The 27,473-nt window shown below is 35.6% G+C and overlaps 1 protein-coding gene across 1 annotated transcript in view; it reads left to right on the top strand.

Moving 5' to 3' along the window:
* The window catches only part of LOC122148644 (rho guanine nucleotide exchange factor 17-like), a 70,683-nt gene that overhangs the window by 28,478 nt on the left and 14,732 nt on the right, over positions 1 to 27,473 (top strand). The window contains exons 2-6 of the mRNA XM_042775840.1: positions 19,774 to 19,851; positions 21,839 to 22,021; positions 24,827 to 24,943; positions 25,601 to 25,693; positions 26,739 to 26,915. Coding sequence (XP_042631774.1) covers positions 19,774 to 19,851; positions 21,839 to 22,021; positions 24,827 to 24,943; positions 25,601 to 25,693; positions 26,739 to 26,915 — 648 coding nt within the window. The remainder of the gene's footprint in view (positions 1 to 19,773; positions 19,852 to 21,838; positions 22,022 to 24,826; positions 24,944 to 25,600; positions 25,694 to 26,738; positions 26,916 to 27,473) is intronic.

The following is a 27,473-nucleotide window of genomic DNA, read 5'->3' as shown; positions in this document are numbered from 1 at the left end:
ACAACACTGCTTCTAAGAAACTTGACTATCTGTCATTATCTATCATAAGAATGCTTTTGTTAGTGAATAAAACCCAGCAGCTTTGTGGCTTGAATATTCAAAGTGTCAGTCTGACCGCAGCCGTCTTAATGTAAACAGGAGCCGGTCGTGTTGGGTATGGACGGGATGTGCCGTTACTCAGATGACAGTGAGCCGTTTGTTCAGAGTATAATACTAACTAAACAAAGGAGAGAAAAAGATTTGGTTTGATGGTTTTCTGTTTCTTTCCCAACAACATCTAACCATTCACTCTCAATCAATCAATCAACACACACAGCGTCAGACATACATAAAAGACACTTAAAAAAAAAAGACAACTCAAAAAAAACGAACTACTAACTATCTAATGATTATATTAGAGCTATTTAATGATATCAAATATTGTTATTTTGTATTATTCTTTTATTATTTATTATTATTTTCTAATACTTTATATTGATTTATTTTCATTTGAATTAGTATAAAATTATTATTTTACTATATATTAATATTTTGTGATTTAATTTTTATAATATTATATATACTTTTAATTATGTGATTTATTTACATTCCATTTAAAATGGTATTAAATTAGTATTTTACTTGTTAACCTATATATATATTATATAATATATATATCATCTATATATATATATATATATATATATATATATATATATACATACACACACACACACACACACACAATGTCCTATATATAAAACAGCCATAAATACAACTAAACGACATTATTTATGCAACATAATCAAAAATGTTGCCTTGTAAGATATCTTGTTTTGGCCAAAATGCAATGTCAACAAGCTTCCAAGATCGCAGGCGATGAAAGATAATTTGTAATATAATTTAAAAAGTGATTGATAAAAAGGATTCAATCTAATGAAAAGATCTGGATAATTTATCCTCTATTTATGCATACTATCATGTATTTTGTGCTTATTAGAGTATTGTGTTATTAGCTTAGCAACTTGCTAAAGTCATTTGGTTCACTTCAGGAGCACTATTTGACTTGCATGAAATAGTTTTGATAAATAGAGTGATTTGTGAGGTTTTGTTTTGGATTTGGATGCTGTCTTAAAAGGTAGAGTAGGCAGCTCGCTAGCTTTTGAATTTCTCTGACATACTTTTTAAAATGGTAATCTTAATTTGAGACATTTTAATTGTTAAATCTAAAGAGTGATTTTTGGCTGGCTGTTTTTTCAAACCGCAGGATTTGTGGGCTCTTGTAGTAGCAGAAAGCAAGAACTGAAGCTTTGCTGTGTTTGTAATGCGCCTGATAATCCTTTAAACTCTCACAAGAAGATTTCAGTGGTTTTGAATGGACGGAAGACTCTTTCCTGCTCTATTCCCTTCTTGTTTTTTTTCTCTTTCAAACCCTCATATCATTCATCTCACTTTTACTATCAAACCCTAATCATTAGTCATCTTTTTCCCCCTAAACCCTAAACTGCCTCTTGCTAGATGTTAAAATATCAAATGAACTCCTTGAGCCTGCTCTGTTTTTTTTAAGTACAATACACCTGTAATGTGTAGGTCAGAGCTGCTTCAAAGCAAAGTTTAGGCAGTTTCCCGATGTTAAGATAAAATTTGAAGTTTGGGTGAATAAATCTAAAGTAGGACTGTACACTTAATAAAATGGTGGTACAGTATGGACTAGTATCTGTGAATATTAAACTGGTAAAACTGCAAAAAGACTGCTATTTAAATATGAATTTTTGTCTACAACACACAGAAAGTTTGATTTTGACGACAACCCTTCAAAAAAGTTTGGTTTAACTTGAAGTAATTGTGATAAATTTATTGCTATTGCACAGAATGTGCTTCTCAAAGTAGTAGTAGTAATAAAAATAGTAATAACATTTTATTTTAAACTTTATTTTTAAATAATAATCACACAATTTTCATTCCATGTTTTAATTTTATCAGTAAACCCCTGTTGTGCAGCACTTTGTTTGCCAAAAGAATAAACAGACTTATTTCATTTTCATTTGATTACATCTTAAAAGATTAATTAATTGTCAATGTGTATGCCCTCAATTGATTACCACCGTTGTTGATAATAAATTTGTATTGAACCATAAATCACTGAATTTCTGAGAAAAAAAAAAAAAAAAAATAGGGCACAATTGCTCAAATTAGATTTTTTTACTGGATATTAAACCAAATAAATATTAAAATAAACAAAGGAATCCAGAAAACATAAGAGAATATATACAGTGTATATATATATATATATATATATATATATATATATATAAAACTATATATCTATATATATATATAAATAAAGTGGAAACTTTGGGGAAAAATAAAACACCGAAAAATGCTGTTAATATTGTTGTTAAATTTCATGATTTCAATTCATTAGACATGCTTTTTGATTACTAAATTTTAATTTAACCATTAAAACGGAGCCCAAATTCTAATGAAAAAAAAAATACAATCCAGGAGAATTAAAAAGGAAAAATCTGGATTTTGTAAAAATTAATAATAAAAAGCAAAACAAAAAGAATTTAGGGAAAAAATAAAAACAAATTCATATGGCCTTATATAATTGTGTTTTGAAATGTGATCTAATACACTTTAGGAACACAATGACGGATCAAGTATATTTATATGTGGTTGTGTGTTTGTTGTGTTAATTAGTTAATGGGGTTGATATGACATGAGAAACCTCAGTTGATTTACAGAAAGTGACCATGTTAAACAGCCTGCGTAACTCAACACCATGTGCTGCTGTTTCCTAACTGACCTCAACACCCGATTCTAAACAAACCTATCTACATTTATTATATAAATAAAGAAATAAAAGAATATAATTTTTAAATTTTAAATTTAAAAACAAAAAATCAGCTCATCCCATTTTCCCTATTTACTAAGAAATAAAAACCAAAAGAAAAAAGAGGAAAAACGACAACACCACATTCCCTCCATATTCCCCAATATTTACCCAGATCCCAAAAATAGAGTCGTGTTTCTCATTCAGTGTTGGAGGAGGAGAGCCAGAGAGAGACACAGGAGGAATTTCCGGCTCAGAGTTTAACTTAATAGAGCAGCGAGTTCTTTGCCCGACTATTATGCAGATGAATATCTCTCTGGCTTTGCCTTGAATCAGACATTTTGGAAATAAAAGAGGGTGGTTTGAATGTTTGGTGGAGTTTGTCTTTGTAGTCTGGCTCTGATTTGAATGCCAGTTCAACGTTTTGTTAGGACTATTGAAGTCGGCGAACAATTAATAGAAATTTTCTGAGTTTGTTTAGAATATGCATGAATATTTCACCCCAAAATAAACATCCTGTCATCATTTACCCACCCTTATGTAATTCCAAACCTGCATGAATTTCTTTCTTACGTAGAACAAAGTGAATGGAGAATTGTTAAGGCTTACTTTAATAGGGATTGTAGTTGTATTTGTCCCTATTTGGTCGCATCTGTCATTATATTCCCCATTAAGCTCAACATCCATCATATGCTTTAATAATCAGAGTCTTGATCTGCGCTGTGGTTTCAGTTCACTCCAGCCCAGATGTGAAGCCTGACATGTAGCAGCGCATGTTGTTTTTAATGTCTGTACTTTACCCGTTCAGAGAAATCATTTGAACGTCCACAAAACATGCAATCCGAGTGTTTGTGATGTTTTCCAGTGACAGTGCATTTAAAGTCTTATTTGAATGTTGTAGAAATTTGAGAAATTGATGCCATCACTGTACCAAAGTTTTGCATTGCCCTTACAAATAAGTACCATGGTGTTATACAGTGGTTGAGATAGTAATACCATGTTAATGAATTTTTAAGTACTTCACATAATTTCAGGGTATTACAATGGTACTTGTCTAAAGAGGATGATGCTTCCATGTCCAAAATACTATTGAGTTTGATACTTTTTGTTAGTGAGATTCTATGATGCTGTGAAAGTATGAACATGTCATCTGTCCCCGACCCAAAAATATCAAGTAGCATGAAGTTTTTTCCCATGATATCATGTGGCTCATCTTTCCTATTCCTCAACAGACACACATTTTCCCAGCAGCGTCCTGATCTGCCACACACACACACACACACACACACACACACCACACAATAGCTCCTTTCAGCCGCGTGATACAGTAACACTGAGTTTCTCTGCCTGCGTCCAGATTCATGTTTAGAAACGCAGTAACAGAGCTGGTCACTTCTCACTGCAAGCAGTTGCCGTCCAGATGTTGTGAGAATGGAAGTTTGCTGGCATGATCTTTTATTATGTTGATTTCAATGGGCATCAAAGCGCAACTTTTTGGGCTTGAGCTCACTGGCACCCCCTGCTGGCAGGGATAGTCTGTTATTCAACGCTCCATAGTTTTTCATCGCCCAAATGACACTCTTTTTATTGACCATATTGAAGTTGTAGTAAAGATACTGTGATTTAAAACAGATGCTTTTTAATGCATCAAATTACTTTCAGATTTAAGGTCTACTTGATTTTATCACGTTTCCATGATTCCCTGTAAACACATTTTCACAGTGGAGTCACTATTACCATTGCTCATACATATTATAAAACTAAACACTTGTCCAGTGCCTGATTTCTGATTGCCCAAATCTTAGAGAGGTGTTCTCATATTTTGAAAATCTAGTTTATTTCTGCAGTTTTCACTCATTTTGTAATCTGCTATAGATTTTGTGCGATAGCTCTTCAAGTGCCACCACTTTCCTTGAGTGTGTGTGTGTGTGTGTGTGTGTGTGTGTGTGTGTTTTGGACGTTTTTGAAAAACAGCAGGTAGGCAGGAGAAGTGCAGTTAATAGCTGTTATGCTTGAGTGTGTCTTCATTATAAACATGTTGTGTGTCATTGTGCTTTCACCCACATTATTTGCTCCTCTCTCTCTCTCTCTCTCTCTCTCTCTCTCGCTCTCTCTCTCTCTCTCTCTTTCAGGTTGTCCTTTGGTCTGCCATTATCTGTCATCTGGTCACATATTATATATAGATTTTCCTTCTCTTCAGTATAGGCTGCACATATTTCAATAACATCTAGTCAGAACTCTCTTTAGGAGTGATTATTGATCAGACTTTTTATTTTATTTTATTATAATCATTTATCTCATAATATCCAATCAGAACTGTCTTTAGGAGTCTGTAATTGTCACATAAAAGGTGTTGCATTATTTTCATTTAATTTAATTTTATTTTATTTTATATCAAAAACATCAAATCATAATTCCCTTTAGAAGTCTGTAGTTTTCACATTAAATGTGTTTTATTTTATTTTAGGTTAGTTTTCAAAAACATTCAAAAAGAAATCTGTAATTCTGTTATTTTAACATTTAAAAGTATTGTAAGTATTTATTTATTTTTTGGTTCATTAATTCATTCATTCGTTCATTCATTTAAAAAATAATAATAGTTTTATCAAGCATCAACCGAACAGGAAAATTGCTAATTTTGTAACAACAATAATAGTAGGAGTGTTTTTTACCAGCCTAAATCACTGAACAGTCACTGTCCCAAATCTTGTTGTAGTATGAACCATATTACCAAATGGGACATGATTTGTACCAGAGCATCCTTAAGTTTAATTGAACATCAACAAAAGATATAAAAAGTGTTTTTAATTCCTGTATAAAAGCTGATAACACATTCTGTGTGTAAGTCATTTTATATGTTCAGGATTGCTGACATTGTGTTTGCTGATTTATCTTTGGAGAACTTTAAGTGTCTTAAAGGTGCTGTTTTGGTTTGGTTTGGTTTGGGTTTTGGGTTTGGTTTGTTTTTTAGTTTGTTGTTTTGTTTTGGTTTGGTTTGGTTTGTTGTTTTGGTTTGGTTTGGGTTTTGGTTTGGTTTGGTTTGGGTTTTGGTTTGGTTTGTTTTTTAGTTTGTTGTTTTGTTTTGGTTTGTTGTTTTGGTTTGGTTTGTTGTTTTGTTTTGGTTTTGGTTTGGTTTGGTTTGGTTTTCGTTTTGGTTTGGTTTGGTTTGTTGTTTTGGTTTGGTTTGGGTTTGGTTTTCGTTTTGGTTTGGTTTGGTTTGGTCTTGGTTTGGTTTGTTTTGGTTTGTTTTTAGTTTGTTGTTTTGTTTTGGTTTGTTGTTTTGGTTTGGGTTTGGTTTTCGGTTTGGTTTGGTCTTGGTTTGGTTTGTTTTGGTTTGTTTTTAGTTTGTTGTTTTGTTTTTGGGTTTGGTTTGGTTTGGTTTGGTTTGGTTTGGTTTGGTTTGGTTTGGTTTGGGTTTGGTTTTCGTTTTGGTTTGGTCTTGTTTGGTTTGTTTTTAGTTTGTTGTTTTGGTTTGGCTTGGTTTGGTTTTGTTTTGGTTTGGTTTGGTTTGGTTTGTTGTTTTGGTTTGGTCTGGTTTTGTTTTGGATTGGTTTTGGTTTGTTTTGGTTTGTTGTTTTGGTTTGGTTTGGTTTGTTTTGGTTTGTTGTTTTGGTTTGGTTTGTTTTGGTTCCAGAGTTCCAACAGAATGATGGAAGTTTGCGTCTAAAATAGCTCTCAGTACATTTTAAGTTTATCTTGTTCTCATTTAGTCTTACCCTTGGCCTGTTTGAATCTTACTGCTGTAAAGCTCCACACTGCACAGAAAAATCCATCTGAGGACACAGTTATAGTGATTTATTTGAGTTTTTGTTTAGTTTAATAGGTGAGAATGAGAATTAAATGCAGTCAGGGAATTTTATTCCTGCATTATTTTCGTTTTGAGAGCACAAAATGTAGGTCACAGCTGGCCGTGCTGATTGCTGCTAACAACATTTCTTTATTGTGTTTGAATTTATTGCCTGCTATTTAGCAAAGCTGATCTGTCCTTGCTGTCTTCTTTCATTAATACTGTATGTTCTTTCTTGTCAGGCTGCAGCACGGTGAATTTGGAAAAGCAATAAATGGCTTCCGATAGGGTTTTATGAAGCGAGGCCATTGTGAGATGACTGCAGGAAATGAGTAATTCATTTAAATCGATGGGTCATATTGATGAACATGAGCAGTTAATAAATGAGGTGTTTTTAGTCAAACTGATATCTGGGTCAGGTTTTGTCTGCAGATTTAAGACACCTTACTGGTTTAGATTGAGGACCCCAGGCAACCCCATCAGGAAAGGAAGATTTTTTACAGGAAGTGCATCAGGTTTCAGAATAGATGCAGCTTGGTTTCCATAGAGATGAGTGTTTTATATAAAGCATCAATTGGAGTGATGTCAAAGTGTGTGTAAGCTTATTTTTATACACTATCAGTCAAAATTTTGGGGTCAGTATTTTTTAAAGAAATAAAAACTTCTATTCAGCAAGGGCACATTAAATTGATCCAAAGTTCAAGTAAAGACAGTTATAATGTTTCAAAAGATTATATTTCAAACAAATGGTGCTCTTTTTAACTTTCTATTCATTAAAGTATCCTGTACAATAAAATCTACCAGTTTCCACAAAAATATTCTGCAGAACAACTGTTTTCAACATTGATAATAATCAGAAATGTTTCTTGAGCAGCATATTAGAATGATTTCTGAAGATCATGTGACACTGAAGACTGGAGTAATGATGCTGAAAATACAGCTTTGATCACAGAAATGAATTGCTTTATTAAATAGAATAGAAAATAGAAAACAGTTATTTAAAATTTTATTTCACAAAAATACTTTTTTTTTTTTTTTTTACACCCAAAAGAGACTTAAAAACTTACTGACCACAAACTTTTGAATGGTAGTGTGTGTATAGTATACGGTTGCTAGGGTGTTTTTGGTGGTTGTTAGGTGTGTTCATATCCATAGTTCAATAAGTTATACGCTTAACTTTAATACTTTAGGGAGTATGAGCATAGTGATGCTTAGCTTAACAAACACCGCTAATAAATCTAAATGCCTCGTTTGGATCATTGTACCTCTCTTGGCCTTATGATATTCACTGAAAAAAGCCTCGTCCGTTTGGGAAGGTGCGCGCAGTCAGCGGAGGCTCGTGAAGCGGAGACAGGTGAAAGTATAAATCCCGGGGGCACATTAACTCCTCGTCTGCAAACACTCTCTTTGAAATAGGAATCGTTGCCACATTTATTGTTAACATCTTTCATATATCGCTGTCTTGTTTGTATTTGGCCAGTTTGGAGAAACTAAGCCTCACCAAACCTGACCAGACAGGCGTTTGTGATCATGGGAACTTGAAGACACTTGCACAAACGTGGATGGGTGACATGAATGGAGATGGCTCCAGATTGGCGCTGTAGTATTTGGTTTCCCAACAAGGTCCATCGCCCAACACAAAATCAATTTGCTGAATGCATAAACTGTATTTTACTTCGCTCAAACCTGCCAATCTAAAGGAAACGCTGTGTATGGCATTTGAGGTAATTTGTAAATTACCATAGACTTAAAGTTTAAATAAAACAATTTGCAACTATTACTGTTATTACACTTGTATACAAAACAAGTGTGTGTAGAGTGCGTGACGTCACGTGCACTACCAGCGGTGGCAGTAGACAACCTTGGTGACGCAGTTGTTACGGCCACTGTCACAGCCCTAGATGGCGCGCATCCTAGCATTTATGTTTTAAATTCTATTTTTATTCTAGCACTGAATGTTTTCCAGCACAATTATGGCCTTGTCCGTTTGAAGAGAGTTCCTTAGTTGTTGAACTGAAGAACATCTGCCTCAAGGCCTTCGCAAATGCAGCTTTCATGCTGCTTTTTTATTTTTTTCCAGAGCGACGGCTTTAGAATTGCATTTTTCTGGTTTTGATGTTTTGGGTTTATGGTCAAAATGACTCTCCCTTTTTTCATTTTATTTTATTCCCGCTTTCTGACTTTCTGATGTTTCACTCTATTAAATGTCAGTAGTCTGACTGCTTCGCGCTCTCTGAAGAAGCTTCTCCAGGTGATTTGTCTGATTTACTGGCCCCAGCCGACTCTGACCGCAGCCCATTATTTGAGCTTAATTTCTATGAGCAAAACCATGTTTTAATCAATTTCATTAGAGTTAACAATTATAACACTGCTTTTTAGATAAAAAATAAATAATAGAAAATGAAAACTTTTTTTTTAATAGATATGCACTGTTGCAACACCAGCATTTAACAGAGGATCAAACGTCTGGACCAGACACAAATATCTACAAGCAAAGTAACAGATACAGACACGCAAATTGACTTTGGAATAAAATGAAAACAAGCATTCCAGTAAGACTTGTTGAATGTACATTAGCAGACACTTCAGGCATTAGAGAAATGTGTTAGCGCATTTAAATGTTATTTTGGGTGGAGGACACATAAAAGATCTTGTTTTTCATCGACACATCTCTCACACTTTAATGCCACAGCATCACAAGTCGAGGATCTTTCATACATGAGGATTCATGTTTGTGCATAATAGAAATATTTATATAAAAAATGCTGTCTAGGTAGGCGGTTCAATAGGTTTTGAAAGGCAGCCTTGAGATTACCTTTAAAAATACTGTAGTGTTCCAGTGGTTCAGCGATTTAAGATGCAAATGCAGAGATGCTTAATGATTGAATGAACAATATACATTGGTGTATATACTTTTATTATAAGAAAACACCTGATAAAAGATGACATTGCAAGATGTAGATCTCTGTCTGTTGGCGGAGCATCAGTCAGTGACTGGTTTGTAACATCCCTGTTAATGTGTGATGAAAGAAACGTCATGCCAAGAAGGTGTGTAATTCTTTATGTGATTGGTCGAGCCTAATTCAAAGTCACAAACTCAAGATGACGATGTGGAGGATGTAAGTGGAGCAGTTGTCTTTCTGTTCAGGTGTCCACTGTCGCTGTTCTGTCGAGGGTGATGTTAGCGTCTCTCTCCACGTCAATAATGCATCAGCACAAATGCACTTGCTGCTAATGGCTTCGACGCTCCCAAAAAAGTGCTGAAAAACCTCTCAGCTAAAAATAACCCTGCAGGGATGAAGCCCAGATTCACATGTGAAGAAAGGAGGAAGAATAAAGAAAGGAACCGAAAAACAGAGCAAATTAGAATATGGTACTAATTAGAAAGAGAATTGTTGGTCTGGGAAATGTAGTTTGTTTGTTTTTTGTTTTTTGTTTTGTTTTTAAACGTTGTAGGAAGTATAGAGCTTGTTGAGTTGTTTGTTCCTTCATTTGTTCATTAATTCATTTGTTCCTTCATTGTTTTACTGAGAATGCTATGGTAGAAGAAGGTTTAGACATTTACCTTAATAATTTAGTGTTTTGAACATTTACCGTAGTAATACAGTCTCTTTCTTGGTCATTTATATTAGTAGTATTGTTTTGTTTGTTTTTTGTTGTTTTACATTTACCATGGGTAATGCCATGTGTTTTGGACATTTACCATAGTAATACCATCTTTCTTGGTCATTTATCTTAGTAATACCGTGTTTTTTCTTTTAGTTTTTTTTTTTAACATTAACCATGATAACACCATTTTTTTGGACATTTACTAGGGTCATGCTTTCTCTTAGACATTTACCATAGTTATCATATCTTTCTTGGTCATTTATCTTAGTTATATTATGTTTTTTTTTTTTTTTATTTACCATGTAATCATTTTATTTTATTTTTTTTTTTAAATTTACCATGGTAATGACTTGTATTTTGAACATTTGCCCTAGTAATACCATGTTTTTTAGACATTTACCATCTTAATACCATGTTTTTTTTTTGGACTGTTACCTTAACAGTACTATATTTATTGGACATCTCCCATGGTAATAAATGTTTTATTGGACATTTATCCTAATAATACTATTTATTTGGACATTTACTATGGCAATACCATTATCTAGTAATTTACCTTAGTGATACCATGTTTTTGGGGCATTTACCATGGTAATATGATTGACTTGCATGGTATTAACATTGAAATATATATCAATATAAATTATAATTAGCTTTATGCTTTCTATCCTCTAGTCTATGAGTGTAATCTTACTGCTGTAAACTGTATGGAGAATCTATCTGTCAGTCATTCAAGTCCCTGCCCCCTTGTTGCCATGGAGACACAGCCACACCTCCGGGTTTCCATCCCCAACAGGCTGAGCCAATCTAATTAGCAAGTGCAGGATCGGTCATGGATTGGTCAGGTCTGTGAGCGCTGCTCTGAGCTCAGCTGCGTTCAGCTGGTGCCCGACTGCTGCCTCTCATTACACACTGATCTCTCCCTGCCGTCTCTCTGTTTACTGTCTCTCTCTCTGTCATTGGCTCTACCTGCCTCAGAAGGGAAGCGAACAACACTGCTCAAGGCTTAAAATAGGGGTGAAACACATTCCCCCTCCAACTTTGGATTTTTACATTCTTGGATTTAAACCCAAGATGTTTTTTATGTTATTCCTCATGGAAGGAGTCTGACTCTCTCCAGCCTGTTGCTGCGTATCTCCTGGTGGAGGTGATTGAGCTGTGGGGTGGGGGGGCTTGGGGTGCATGCTCCAAATGCCACCGACCCTCCACTCACCAGGGGGGCGAGGGACACGTGTCGCATGCTGCAGATGGTACGGACCCTCGCCCAGTTCACCATCGCCCTGGAGGAGATGCAGGAGAGCGGAGAGAGCACCAGTGATGACGGAGGTGGAGGAGGAGGAGCAGGGGTGGGTGGAGAGGTGGACAGGGGCGCTGCTGTCGAGCCCAATGGAAGCGGGGTTGGGGGAAGCATGAGCACCCCTCAGACCAGTGCTGAGGTACGAGCCTTACAGCACAGACCACTGATGGTTGTTGTAGTCTGAACCTGTTGCCGTGGTTGTTTTCTGTGTTGTTTTCATTGTAAGAGAGCATCTATGTTTGTGAGGCTTTATCGTCAAGGTCTTTACATAACAGTTAACCTGTTACTTGTTTAATCTGTTCTTCACTTTTATTTGTCTTTTGTGTTTGTCTTAAGACTGTCAGTAGATAGATAGATAGATAGATAGATAGATAGATAGATAGATAGATAGATAGATAGATAGATAGATAGATAGATAGATAGATAGATAGATAGATAGATAGATAGATAGATAGATAGATATGAACAGTAGATAAGCTGTTAGAGGAATAGATAGGTTGGCAGATAGACATGTCGGGCGATAGGTCAGTGTATTGATAAGAAGGATAGATTTCAAAAACAGATAGTTTGGTAGATAGACAGGAAGGTAGATAGGATGGTAGATGAGTAGTCACAGAGAGGAGCGTCTTTGGATTATGTCCAGACACTGAGGGGATTTACCTGTCTGCACTGACCCTGTGGGCGTCTATCTTAAGACTGTCTTACACCTCACAATATGGCACATGTAATCAGGTCCATCGCTGACCGCCGTGCATCTACAAGATGATTGGCTCATGTTGGATTCCACTGCAGCCAGTAGTGTGTGTTTCTCCAGGCTCGTTGCACTCTGCAATCTACAAACTACCTCGTGTTCTTGTATATTTTCCTGCTATTTTTACTTTCCATCTGTGCTTCTTTTCTTTTTGCTCATTTTTGGCTTTGTTTTACTCTGCGATGCTCTTTCTCAGTGTGTTTATTGCTCATGAGTGTTCTACTCCAGCCAGAAATAGCCGACTGGCTGTGATCCCATGACCTGTTTTTGTAAAGGCTGGGCAGAGCTGGCATTGAGTGTATGGTACCGACTGCAGTAGAAATCTCTGCATGTGTACATCTCTTTATAGTAGCATTTCTTGCTACATTGTTCTATGTGGTTATTAGTATGTTGTCATTTCTCATCTCTGTTGTTCTTGTCTCTGAATCCTTACTGAAATGTTAGTTTAGGGGATTTTTCACCAAGTTATTGTTTGCTATATGAAAAATAACAAAAGTCTGATTTCTTAGAAGGCACACAATACGAGGGATCATTCATGTCACGGTGTGTGAATTATTGTGGTCTTTTGTTTTATTTTTGGGTGCCTGTGTTGCTTGTATTGCTAGATATTTGCCCCACTTGCTAAGATAAACAAAGACAGTTATTGAAACCAGTATATCTGTCTTATGAGTACAGTTACAATATCATGGGATTTTCTTTGTTATGGTCTCTTGAAAATAGCCATGGCATGAGGACAAAGCCTAGCAATCTAAAATGAGGAACAGTGTAGTCTCGACTTATTTATTCATTCATGCATTTATGCATGCACTTATTTATTAAATTTTTTTATCTATTTATCAAATTATTAATTTTATTTATTTATTAAACTATTCATTTAGTTTTTTTCCAGATTAGCTTTTTTTTCACTGGGATCTCATCTATCTTATTTCATTGCTTAGTTTATTTGTTAACTCATTGTTTTTGTCAGCTGCTGATTTGGACAAACTGGTCAGTGGTGTTTTGATCAATATTGCAAATGGAAAGTGATCAGGCCACATCAGCCTGACAGACACATGCACGGCGCCATGTGCTTTTGCCAGAGTCATTGTCATAGTTGCATAACCTTGTTGAAGAAGCACTGCAGGACAGTAGGAATAAGCTGGCTTTATGAAACTGTTAAAAGGCTGTGTGATTTCAGCTCTTGTGATGTAGGTAAGGACACTCATCACCGGGAATGACGACAGTGGAGATCATCTGTGGTGTGGAGGGAGACTCTGGTGCTAAGCAACTAGCTGTCTGCATTTTCAAAGCGCTCAGTTTGCTCTCTCCTGCATTCATTTAATTTCAGTTTAATTTGTGATTTTTTTTTTATCTCTGTGATAGTTGGAAGAAAAACTATATGACCAGATTTTTGCTTTGATTGTAATATATCATGCAAATAAGTAGTCATTAAGCAGGTGCTTTACCCAGGTGCATGACACGATTATAGCTCGTGCACCATTTCAGCCAGCAACTTTTGATTACTAGCCATATGCTTTAACCAGTTCACCACACCACCTGTATCTGTAGCGTGCCGAACACCTACAGCACCTGTTTGAACCACATCCAGAAGACAAATTGCCATGTAACGCTTGAACGTTCTGCGCCCCTATTTCGTGATTGACCGTGCAGAATTTTCTTGTTTGTGATTAGCGACCGGTGACCGTTTCTGATCAGATCAAAGGGAGGTTGATTAGATTGGTGATGAAGGATCAAATTGCAGATTCCACCTGCTTGATTCAGAGTGCGGTAAACACGCTCTAGCTTGTGTATGTGTGTTTTATTCAAGCCATAGTGGTTGGCACAGATACTGCGTTTGGCTGAAATGCATGGTGTCCCTTAGGCTTTAGAAGGAAATGAGATCTTCCTATAACTTAAACACACTCTTGCTTCACTCTGCTAATAAAAAAACAATCAAACAGTACAGCCAGCTTTTTTTTTTTTTTTTGCCGCTTTTTCATTGATGTCAAATTAAATGTGTAATCACACTGTTTTCTGTGAATAAATGATGACAAAATGCTTCAAGTAAATTCTGGTGTAGTAGATTAGTCACCATTCTACTTGAGACTCAAGTTTAAGCTTCCATATTTTTAATTGTTTATGTTACTACCATTGACATAATGTGTAGTGAGCAGTCACACGCTAGTAAACAGGAAATTCTTATTTTGTGTGTGTATCTGTTTGTTGATGTGAGTGTTAATGTGAGAATTAACATTTATTTATATATATATATATATATATATATATGACAATCAGTAGTTTTAAATTATTTGTATTAATTTTATTTGTTTTTTATTAAATTCCAAGAAATGCATTTGGAGGTTCCTGCATTCATAATATGATTTCATTATAATGATATTGCCCCATAATGGGGAACAGCTATGGGACAGTGCACAAGGCACCTTTTGACGTTATGTAAGCCAAACAGCAGGAATGTCCATGGCTTTCGTTGATGTTTAAATGAATTATATTCATGAAGTTATGAAGCTGTGCTTTGATTTTGAGACCTGAACCGTGTGTGTGTCTAGCTGCTAGCTGTTACCAATCTAATCACATTATGATTATTAGAGGCATTAAAAGGTTTAAACCACACATACTACTCAGTATGTGTGTTTATGAGATCAGGCTACTATTGAATGCAAGCAGTAGTACTGAGAGAAGATTTTTTTTATGATTTTCAGTTTTGTCAGTGTAGAAGTATTATAAAAATATATATATATATATATATATATATATATATATATATATATATACTATATATATATATATATATATATATATTATAGTTTCCACTAAAACTTTACTGCTTTTTGATCTTGATTTGTATTTTGTTTTTCAGTTTATTTTTTTATTTTTTTTTTTTTTTTTAAATTCTTTGTTAAGAATAAATTACACACCAAATTTTTATTCAATCACAAATTCATGTTTATTTACACTAAATTAATTTTACAATCACAAATTCATGTTTATTTATATTTTATTATTTTATTTTATTCCATGTTTATTTTATTTATTTCTGTTTTACACTGTCATTTCCATAACATTTTAAGTTTAGTTTGTATAGTTTGTAAACGGTAAAACATTGTGTTTGCCACACCAAGGTCATGGGTTCAAGTGCCAGGGAATGCATGAACTGATAATGAATACTGTGAATGCAGTGTAAGTGATTTTGGATAAAAGCATCAACAAAAAGCAGTTTAAAGTTTAGGTTTTCATTCATATTTCAGTGTACATTTATATTTTCTGTTTAACTACTTGGTTTGTTTGTTTGCTAAGAGTTAAGAGTTTTGTTTTTTTTTTACTTTTTTTGTTTGTTTGTTTGTTTGTTTTGTTTTGTTTTCTTGTCTCCATAATAGTTTTAGTAGGCAAACCTTTCCAAATCCACTGAGTGTACCTGTGACTGAATGTCAGGCCGTGTCTTTGTCATCAGGGCATTTCAGAAATACCCACAGCTCTTTTGGGACGTGTTTTGCAGCTGCCACACATGCTGTTGGAGCTACTGGGCACATTTCTGGCCCCCTGATGAGACTCCAGAGGGCGTTTCACTCTAAATGCAGTTTAAATGTGTTTTTATGACCAGTTTATATTTAGGACCAAGTTCAAGCAAAGGCTCAGTGATCTCTTTAAATTCCTCGTAGCATATACAGATCTGCTTCTCCTGCGTGTGCCGGTTTGATTTGTCCCGTGTGAAAAGTAACAAGATTCTTGGGAAACCACTTTAAACTGGTCCAGAGTGAGTCCGTTTAGATCGACTCACAGCAGGTCAGCAGGTTTGTTTCAGGTTTATTCAGTGCAGTTAAAATCCGGACGTGTCAGCCAAGACAGCATGCTGGTTAGTACAGTCTGTCAAATCGTTTGCTTTTTATGGGAGGAAATGGACTGGATGACATGAGCATTAGTCTGAGAGATACAAGCACACTTGACACATATCAGCCACTTTATTTCTTGCTTTCTTTCGCTTTTTTTGGACTTTACCTTTTTCCTAATTCTATACTGCCATGATAGTACACTGCAAAAATTATATAATCAATAAGTCTATATAAGATAGATAGATAGATAGATAGATAGATAGATAGATAGATAGATAGATAGATAGATAGATAGATAGATAGATGGCATTATCTAATTGCATATCTGATTTTTTAGGAGTAATGTTGTACACAATTAAAGATAACATTGTAGTTTTTGATCCTTTTTTGTAAGTATCAGTGTATTACTATAGTAAAACATATATAAATACTGTATAAGTTTGATCAAAACATAGATAAAAAGCAAAAAAATGAAATATGATTTAAAATAGCTATTTTCTATTTGAAAATATTGTAAAATCTAATCTATTGCTGTGATCAAAGCTGAATTTTCAGCGTCATTACTCCAGTCTTCGGTGTCACATGATTCTTCAAAAATCATTCTAATATACTGATTTGCTACTCAATGTCAGGATCTCCAGCTGGAGTGCCCAAGAGATCCTCTAGAGGGCACTTCCATTACCTGTACCATTGTTTCACAGACTACATCTCCCATAAGACCCCATGCCAGGAGCTAATTACATGCACAGCTGTTTCCATTTAGGAGGACTATTTTAGTTACACACAATCACTCTCACATTGCAAAGTATTGTTTTGCTGTTGCAGACTCTACCAAGCATTTTTCCATTGCCATTGCTTGCCTTGTTTCATTGTTTTGTTTATTTGTTACTTTGGACTGCTCACTTGGATTTTGACCATTGCCTGTTCCCTTGGATTACTCTTTTGTCTCTACCTTGAATTACATTGTTTGTTGGATCTTGACCCTGCCTGTTTTGACCACACCTTTATCTCCAACAAAGATACCTCCAAGAATAATACAACAATAAATACTTTGCCCTCCACAGAACCAGCAGCTTTTTAACACAGCTCAACAATGGATCCAGGCGATCGTCTCATTCATCTCCAACAGAGAGACCTCCCTATATAGGATTACATGGCTGAGTTTTGCGAACTTTGTTATCAGGTAGACTTCAATGACAATTTTTTGAAATAATTTTTTAGTTTTGGTTTAAATAAGGACATTTCATTTTTAATACCACTATGATTCCACACTGGTCACTCAAACAAATATTGACTTTGCCTTACGTTTGAGTGGATCTGATTTAACGGTGGGGATCACGGATGAGGAACCCTGCGCTCTTTCAGTAGCCACTATACCAAAACCACATTTCACAAAATGGCTGCACCGTAGCATCGTCATGCTACGGCAGCCATGCAAGTTTCCCCTGGGAATTTTTTTATTTTTATTTTTTTTTCGGATGCGGAGCTTGGTCCAGGACTGACAAGAACGATTGCCAATGTGAGCAACTGGCATACCAGGGGTCTCTACGCTCTCAAACCTCACAGCCTCATCACTCTCAAGCCCAGCTAACCTCCCTCTATCTATTGCGTTGCCTGTGATGGCAGTCACCTTTTTGTGTGTGTGGGCAACACACTGCTCTCAGGCCCCAGAGGCATCTGCTGCAGAACCTCCAAAGGTGGCGGAACCCATTGAACTTACTGTCTGCCCTATTACGGCCAAGGAGGCCGTTCACAAACTCACTGTATGCCCCGTTATGGCCAAGGAGGCCGTTTACGAACTCTCTACCTGTCCTGTCACAACCATGGAGATCGACTGTGAATGTCCTGTGAAAGCCGTTGAGGTTGCTGTTAACCTCTTTGTGCTCTTATTTCCAGTGCAGCCTGATTCGCCGTGGTAGTTCCCTGCACCATCAGCACCACTGAAGTGGTCCTCAGTCCCATTTGCTCCGCCGTGGTGATCTTCTGCTCTGCCTTGGCTTCCTGCTCTGCATCATGGCCCAGATCCTCTACTGCTCCACAGTCTGCCACTGCTCCATGGCCCAGATCCTCCACTGCTCCACCGTCTTCCTTTGCTCCATGGCCCAGGTCCTCCATTGCTCCACGGTCTGCTATTGCTCCATGGTCCAGGTCCTCCACTGTTCTACGGTCTGCCACATGGACCTGGCCCTCCATCCCTCCCCCTGTTCTTCCTCCGCTAATTACATGTACAGCTGTTTCTATTTAGGAGGACTATTTAAGTAACACACAATTACTCTCACATTGCGAAGTATTGTTTTGCTGTTGCGGACTCTACCAAGCATTTTTCAATTGCCATAGCCTTGTTTCATTGCTTGATTTATTTGTTACTTTGGACTGCTCACTTGGATTTTGACCATTGCCTGTTGCCTTGGATTACTCTTTTGTCTCTGCCTTGGATTACATTGTTTGTTGGATCTTGACCTTGCCTGTTTTGACCACGCCTTTTGTGTTAATAAAGCTTGCACTTGGATCCATCCAAGAGTCCCTGTTACACTCAAGAATCATTTCTAATTATTATCAATGATTTGTGCTGCATCATATTTTTGTAGAAACTGTCATACATATTGTTAAAAAGAGCAGCATTTGTTCAAAATAGAAAACAATAGAAAAAAAATCATACTAACCCCAAATTTAGCCTCTGTGAGTGGATTTTAAACCATATTTGGGACTAATTTTGTTTGGTGATTTTTATGTGGGATCCTACTGACATTCTTTCAGAATAAACTCTTCTGAAGCCATACAAGTGTTTCTATAAACATATGGAGCTTCGGCTCCCAGGAACCAGTTTAAAAAGTTAAGTTAAGCAATTTTGAAGCAACCCTAGTAAATTCTTTTTCCTGCAGCCTGTTTCATGGTATACGTGACTTTGGGTGGCATACGCTGGACATGACTTCCTGTTAAGATTACATCCATCTCACACTGCGTGTTTGAGCAGGGCATTTCAGAGAAGATGCTGCTTCACATACTCCACCATGAAAGAGCAGCACACATCCTGCCCATTATCATCTCTTCTCTTAAATGTCTCTCTGTCTGTCTCAGTCAGTTGTGTTTGTTGTGTGGTGTCGCTTAGGACTGAATCACAGTGGTTAGTGAAGGTTATCTGCTCTTAGATGAAAACATACACATATTTGGCTCAGTCTCTGAAACAAACCAGTAAACAGGAAACTCTTATTTTGATTAGAGCTTCATTATAAAGTGTGTGTTTGTGTGTGTTTCCATTACAAAAAATTACTAAAGCAACCAAAATACCATAATACCATTCTTGACTGCTTTGAAATCATAATAAGTTGTAGATTTTTTTATTATTTATTTATTACAGATTTTTTCCTTTAGGTAAAAACAGTAAAACTCACTATGATATTACGCCACAGTGATTTTATGAGGTTACTAAAGTGTTCTGACTGTTTTTTACCACATTTCTATGTAGTTGCTAGGGCATTCTGGGTGGTTGCTAGGTGGTTTCTCTCTGCGCCAAGTGAAGAGTCTCTGTGATCTTAGATATGTCTCCTTTAATGTGCCTTTATCTTAATGTTTATTTTTTTTCTTTAAATGTATTTATTTTAATTATATATATATGTATGTGTGTGTGTGTATGTGTATGTTTTATGTGACTTGCTATAAGATTTATTGCTATATTTCTCTCTACAGGATATGAGAAGACATGTGATCATGACTCTGCTGGACACTGAACAATCTTACGTTGAGTCTCTGCGCACACTCATTCAGGTATGAAACACATAAATAGATTTATGTAGCTGTCTAAATTAATACTGTAGGCTGCCTTTGAGCTTATATTAATCTGATAATTTTGACTACTGATTTTAACTCTGAGGACATCTCCAAAAGAAGTTTTTATCATTTTGATTCACTTCTTGGCGCAGTAAATAACAGTCATCACATTAAACATAATGACCAAACCAAGTATGTTGCAGAACATTTTTAATAAAAAAAAAAAAAAGTGATTTTAAAAAAAAATCATTAAGAATATGTCGTTTGTGAACAGAACAGAAGAACAGAAACAGGATTTTACTGTAAGAGCGAGAGCGGAAACTACATACTGAGTTTAATAAGCAAAAGAGAGTAACAAATCATCATCTTTTCCAATCTCTCCTGACTCATAACAGCCTATTCTAGCTGGTGCAGCGGTTGCCATGGCAACAAGGTGAGAGAGTCCTGGAGTGCAGCAGTGTTTGAGCTCGATCACAAAGCGCACCTCCAAAATGCCCCATTACTGAGCAATTCTCACCAGCATTAGTGCTCTCGTTCTGTGTTAAAGGAAGTGGTTAGCGTTGGGGTAAATGATTGTGTTCCAGTCAACATCATTACTTGTAAATGGCATGCAGCGGGCGAACCTGAGCCAACAATGAGAGAGAAGCACAAACGCAGGTTAATCAGCTTCAAGGTGTGAGTGTGGACCGACAGATGACAGTCGAGAGCGCTTGATCATGGCACTGGCGTGTCTCTGGGCACGTTTTAGGGCGTTTGAAGTGCTAGAAGAATGTTGGACAGACGTTTGCTTGTCAAAACACAGAAACTGAACCAGACGCACTTCTTGGTGCAGTGTGTGCGTGTGTGTGCTTGCGTGATATTGGTGTGTTTTTTGGACTTGTATTATAGTAATATATATATATATTTTTTGATGTATCATGTTTATGACCATAGTATAATGTATGAATATGATTATCATTCAGTACCATAAAATACATGAAAGTAACATGAGATCAAAATCAGTCCTTTTATTCTACTTTCTATCTCTTTTAATTCCTTTTAGGTAATAATTATTTAAGGTAATAGTAATGTAATGCAGCCTTTCTAGTGTGTGTGTGTGTGTGTGTGTGTGTGTGTGTTTTATTATTTCTTTTTATTCTGATATATACAGGGTGGGGAAAAAATAAAAATGACAAAAATTTGTGTTTAAAGGTAATGATTAAATAAATTGAAATATACAAACATAGATAAACAGAATATTAGAATCAGTAAGTGCAAACATTCTGTATGTTTTTTGTTTGTTGTTTGTTTTTTTCCTGTTTAGTATCCTGTTGCTTGTTAACATGTCATTTTATTTAAGTAAAATGGTTTGGAAAGGACATTTGTAAATAAAACCCCTTAAGTACTCAGAAAACTCCCCCTAAAAATGTTGTACAAAATAAAAATTTTCCCCCTAAAAAATTTTTTACAAACATAGATAAAAAAAAATATTACGTGTACTAAGGTCAAACAACATTTTTTTTTTTTTTGTCTCGTTTAACGTCCTATTAGCCATTAATATGTTATTTTATGGAAGTAAAATGGGTTGCACATGACATTTAACGTTGACTTTGATTTTGAATGAGCTTAAGTCATTGAGAAACATCTTTGGTTTTATAAAGGCCTTGTTTGTAACAGTAAAGACAGACGAGCAGAATGTTTATCTGCATTTGATGTGACACAGTTTACGTCCCAAGAGGAGAGGCAGGCATTTCCTTTAATCAAAGTCTGTCCCAGACCACCACATGCTAACACAGGAACACACATACATTCTGTCATTTACTAATGCATATTCCTTACTATTTGCATGCATACTCATTTAGATTTATTTTTGAGCTGGTCATAATGCATTGCAATGAAAATGTTCAATAATAATTCATTCAGTACTAAAAAGTAACAATTGTTCCAGTTTCAGCTCTTCTCACATTACCTCTGTCTCTCTGTGTTGTTGTTGTTCTGGTTTCAGGGCTACATGAAGCCCCTCAAGCACCCGGAAACCTCGCCTCTCTGTGACCCGTCTCTGGTAGACGAGATGTTCTACCAGATCCCTGAGATTTTCGAACATCACGAGCAGTTCCTGGAGCAGGTGCAGGACTGTGTCAACCAGTGGCACGACAAACAGACGATCGGCCATGTGCTCATCCAGTCGGTGAGATCCTAACCACTATTTCAATACTATTTGCACCATATTATATGCGAGAATAACATCCCAAATCATAGTAGGCTATGTTGAAAATACTGTAGAGTACCCGACAATCTCGGATGGTGAACATTTTCAGGTGGTTTTTGGTTTTATGGATCTGTGCATGTTTTTAGGGTAATATTGTGTCCCGATTGTGTCCTTAGTAGTATTCAATATTAGTATACTGAATATAGTGAATAATAAAGAAAATGGTAAATTTTAAGGTAATTCATTTAAGATAATAAAAAAGTATACTGTATGTAAACACAGTGGTCTGAATCAAAACATTATTTTTTTACATCATAGCATGTCCCAATACTGACTACAACACTCAGAAGTGTGTACTCTCCTATAACTAGTGAATTGCATAGTAGACGTGTGCAGCTGTGGATTTGTGTGTGTGTGTGTGTTTCTAACATTCCTTACTTAAATGTCCTGATTCCCAAGTAATTTAAGACCTGGATCAGAAATAGCACATGAACAATTTGTCCAGTTTTGCTGTAAGCAAGAGATATTTAAATACTCTTCACTTCCTGCTATTGTCATATTACCGCCATGTTTCATAATGGTTATGTCATTCATCCTCTGTAATTGGTGGTACATTTAGCCAGAGATGCGCTCCGATAGTGCATGAGAATGCTAGGCTGGAGCTGCTCAACAGAAGGTACTGACAGATGTGTAGCAGGTGTTTGTTTTCCGTCCTAGAGAGATGTCAGCTTATTAGCCAACAGAGACGCCACATTTTCTCACCTCACCGGACTTACATTGTTGGGGTCTGTGCTGTCGTGATGCTGAAAAAACTATTTTAAAAATTGATAATAATCAGAAATGTTTCTTGAGCTGCACATCAGCATATTAGAATGATTTCTTAAGGATCATGTGACACTGAAGACTGGAGTAATGATGCTGAAAATTCAGCTTTGATCAGATTAATAAATTACATTTTAAAATATATTAAAATAGAAAAAAAATCAAATTGTAATAATATTTCACATTTTTACAGTTTTTACTGTATTTTTAATAAATAAATGCATTGGTGAGCATAAAAAACTTCTTTCAAATATTCTTAACAAGCCCAGACTTTGGAACTCTAGTCTATACTTTATACCATTGCTTTTAGTGTGTTGTGTAAGTATGCTGATTGTGATGCAGTCTATCAGTTTGTTGAGTATAAACTGAAAGAACGCTGCATGTCTGGGGTGGGGTTTTAATCTGTCTGACCCTCTGCCCCGGGAAGGAGTAAAAGCGCCTCACCACTGCTTGTTCAGTGTTGTTTAGACGTTAGTATCAGATTCACGTTCTCACATCAAATGCAGGATTTTTATGGACTCTGACTACACAAGTCGACAGACTCAGGTAGTTAGCAGTGAGATCCGCTGCTCAGTTTTATGAGTTTCTATAAGGATCTGCGTCGCTTTAGGGCTGCACTGAACCCTGTGACATTAAATGTGTCTCTTATGCCCATGCCCATGCCTACGCTCATGCTCATGTTGTAATTTGAGTCTAATTTAGTGTTTTCATTGTTGTTTTGTTTTTTATGGTTCTGAAAGACGTTTTTCTCATTCGCTTTTTCCATAGGGACTTTTAAAAGCACTTAGACTCATCTTAACATTACAGACTTTGATTTGATTCTGCCACACACACACACACACACACACACACACACCTAGCATAGGGGCAGTAAAGTTTTGTAACTTTTTGTACTGGAAGAAAGGGGCATTATCTTGTTTTATTAGTTTTATAAAATAACATACTGTATAACCCAAGTCACATGCTGAAGTCAGGATGACCACAAACAAAACATAAAAACCAAGGGTCATTCACCTTATATTCGATAATCTAAAATATCAAATTATTTATATTACGTTTGTTATATTACATTCATGTGCACTTTAATGTAAAACTACAAACTAGACATGAGGAAACCTGAGCATCGGGTGGCAGTACATAAACTATGAAACAGTTTATTGTATTTGATTTTATTTTCATGTGTACTTTTAATGTTCAAATGCAAACTAGACGCAAGGAAACCTGAGCATTGGGGGTGTGCATAAAGTTTAAAATAGTTTTTATTTTATATTTTATTTTACATTCATGTACACTTTAATGTTTCAGTACAACTGCAAACTAGACACAATGAAACCTTTGGCAGCTGTACATACTGTAAAGCATAAAATATTTTATTTTGATTATTATTTATTTATTTTATTTTAATTTAATTTAATTTACTTTTTTCTCTTTTTTTATTTTTTTACATTCATGTGCACTTTAATATTCAGTATAGCTGTGAACTGCACAAAGGGAAACCTGAGCATCAGGTGGTGGTACATAAAATGTAAAAATAGTTTTTATTTTAAGTGTCAGAATGAAAAGCATCCATGAAATGGACATTGCACAGATGTGTCAGCCTGTTCTTCAAGGCTCGTAAAACAGGGCCTCTGTTTCTTGTGGGTGTAAATTGTTCCCCTGCGTGCTTTACAATGAAACAGACTGAGTCACACGCTCATAGCGCTGGCTCTCCTCACGACCCGCCAGAGATTTATTTGAGGACACACACACCATCCATTGACAAAGATAATACTCAGTGTTGTCCTACTATCACATAGGAAGCCATTTCAGTTACAAAAAGCACCTTGGTGTTGTTTTTTGGAACATAGTAACATTTCAAAATTCTCTAAGGCCGAAAGATAGGTTTCTCTCAATGATTTGAGTTTGTAAAGGTGCACAGCTGTTCTGTTTAGTGCTGCTAATGTCTTGGCTTTCTCCTCACAGTTTTCCAAAGAGATCCTCGCCAATATTTATTCAGCGTACATCGACAACTTCATGAATGCCAAAGACGCAGTGAGAATCGCCAAGGAAGCCAAGCCTGCTTTCCTGAAGTTTCTAGAGGTACATTACCTCTTTGTTTCTGTGCGTGTGTGGAGGTAGAAATACGTTTGCACTGCAGTGATCCTCTTGAGAGGCTGTTTGGCAGCTCTTGGCCATTTGGCAAAGTTAAGCTTTAAAGATATAGATTTTGTCATTGTGCAAAGAAACTGTTCAAACAGCTACACTGGGCTCATTTTCTGTGTTTAAGCTGGACTATTAATGTCTTTAGCCAGAGGTGGTGACACACATGAGGTTAAACCAGTGTTATTATAGATTTATTCATACTAGTATTTATTAATGGTTTGAAATAGCTTTTATTTTGATGTTGTTTCATTTTATTTATTTTTTTCTCGGTTTTACTTTTAGTAACTTTGAACCTGTTTTAGTTAGTTTCCAAAGCAACATTTCTAATAAATATATATATACATACAAAAATTCCCTCCTCCTTTCATATGCATATTTAAGCTTTCACAGGTTCTCAGCTGAATCATAAAATGTTTGTTTTGGCAGTTCGAGGGTTACTGCCCTCTAGTGGTGCCTCCTTAAATTAACCCAAAACCAAGTTTTCTAGTAAAGCGTGGTTGGGTAAACTGTACACATGTAGTTAAAATCAAGATAAAGTATAGTTGTTCTTCTTAACTTTGTTTTGTTTTGTTTGTCTCTCTCTTTCCTCTTCAGCAAAGTATGCGTGAGAATAAAGAGAAACAAGCTCTGGGTGATCTGATGATAAAGCCGGTGCAGCGGATCCCACGATACGAACTGCTAGTTAAGGTGACACTAACCTTCCCCCATTTTTTTTTTTTTTTTTTTTCTTTTTATCTTTTTGTGTCTGTTTGTTTTTTTATTGATAGCATGTCTAGTTCATTTGGAACATATCAGGCAGAGCTGAATGATTAATTGAAATAAAGTCAAAATTGCAATATAACTTGCAGTTAGCAAAAAACTGCATTTTATTTAAACTTATGCACAAAACGGTGGTTTTCAGTGGCTCGGTTCACTGTAAATGCATCTCTGCATCATTTCAATCTCTGTATCATTGTGTCACTTATAATGTTCATTTGAGGATAAAACATGTGCCATCCATTTGAGCAAATTTGTAATGAGAAACATTTATAAACCTAAATTTGGCAGATTTTCCCCTAAATGAAAGCTCAAAGTTTTAATGTTTGAAATTAGGAAATTAGGACATACATTTTAATATTGTAATGTTACTGTTGTGCTGTAAAATATTTAAATACTCTTTTTATTTAATAGTAGTAGTAATAATAATAATAGACTATTGTTAGAGTTACTCAATAAAAAAACAATAGTTTTATTTTACAGTCTAACTGTAAAATTACAGTACTAAAATGTATGTAATAATTTCTATAAAATTAAAAAATAATAATTATAATAATGTTTTATTTAAATAATTGTAATGTTTTGTTTTAAATAATGATAATAATAATTTTAATAGTCATATTGATAAATAACCATAAAATTAATTGTTTTTATGGCCAAATTACAAACAACTACAGAAAATCTGGAGCTCTTTGAAAAAAAAAAATTACATTTTAAATTACAATTGCAATTTTTATCAGGAAAAAAAATGCTATTAGATTTTTCACAAATCGATCAGCCCTGACTTCAGGCATGTTTTGTATGGGGTTATCTTGTCTCTTAATGTTAAGGACAAAATGCTTAAATTCATTGTCGTTCTGCTATAAGCTGCTGTCCTTGAATATCTAGGACTGAAACTATGCATTTTATAAGTGTCTTTGTTAGGTGCTGTCTGTAGTTTATTTTTTGAATGAACTGTTCTGTTTCTGTGCTTCAGGATCTTCTGAAACACACTCCTGAGGATCACCCCGACTACCTGTTCCTGCAGGATGCCCAGAAGAACATCAAGCGGTTGGCTGAGAGGATCAACAAGGGCCGGCGCACCGCGGAGGAGCTGGAGAGAGAGACCCGTGTCATGCAGGAGATCGAAGCGCACATCGAGGGCGTGGAGCATGTGAGACTAAGACTCACTCATGCAATTAATGAACTACTTTGATTAAACAATGATTTTAAATCCATTTTTTTTTCTTATTCATTTTTATGTTTTTTTTTAATCACTTTTATGTAAAGCACTTAAAATTAGCATTGTATATGAAATTTGCCATATAAATAAACTTCAGTTACCTTGTTTAATCCACTAGCAGTTGATTGTTGGATGACTAGTCAACCATTACAATTACTTATACACTGTAAAAATGCTTTTTTTAGGATTCTTCTTGTTTTCCAGTACAAAATCTAAACATTCTTTAATGCAGATATATTTATTTGAGAAGCAAGATGACATTAAGTCTTGTTTTATGAAAAAAGCATCAATATTAAGTAATTTTTGACATAAAATCAAGAAAAATATTTGTCAGTGAGGTAAGAAAAATAATCTTGTTTTCTCTTTGAATTGTTAATTTTTATGACCTCATTTGCAGATTTTTTTTTAAGCGTAAACTCACTTAATTTCGATACGTTTTTCAGAAGACAGGACTTAATATTTTATGTCATCTTATGTTTAGATATTTGT

Source organism: Cyprinus carpio, chromosome A18, assembly GCF_018340385.1.
Source record: "Cyprinus carpio isolate SPL01 chromosome A18, ASM1834038v1, whole genome shotgun sequence".
NCBI classification, from domain to species: domain Eukaryota; kingdom Metazoa; phylum Chordata; class Actinopteri; order Cypriniformes; family Cyprinidae; genus Cyprinus; species Cyprinus carpio.
This window is presented reverse-complemented; position numbering and strand designations above follow the sequence as displayed.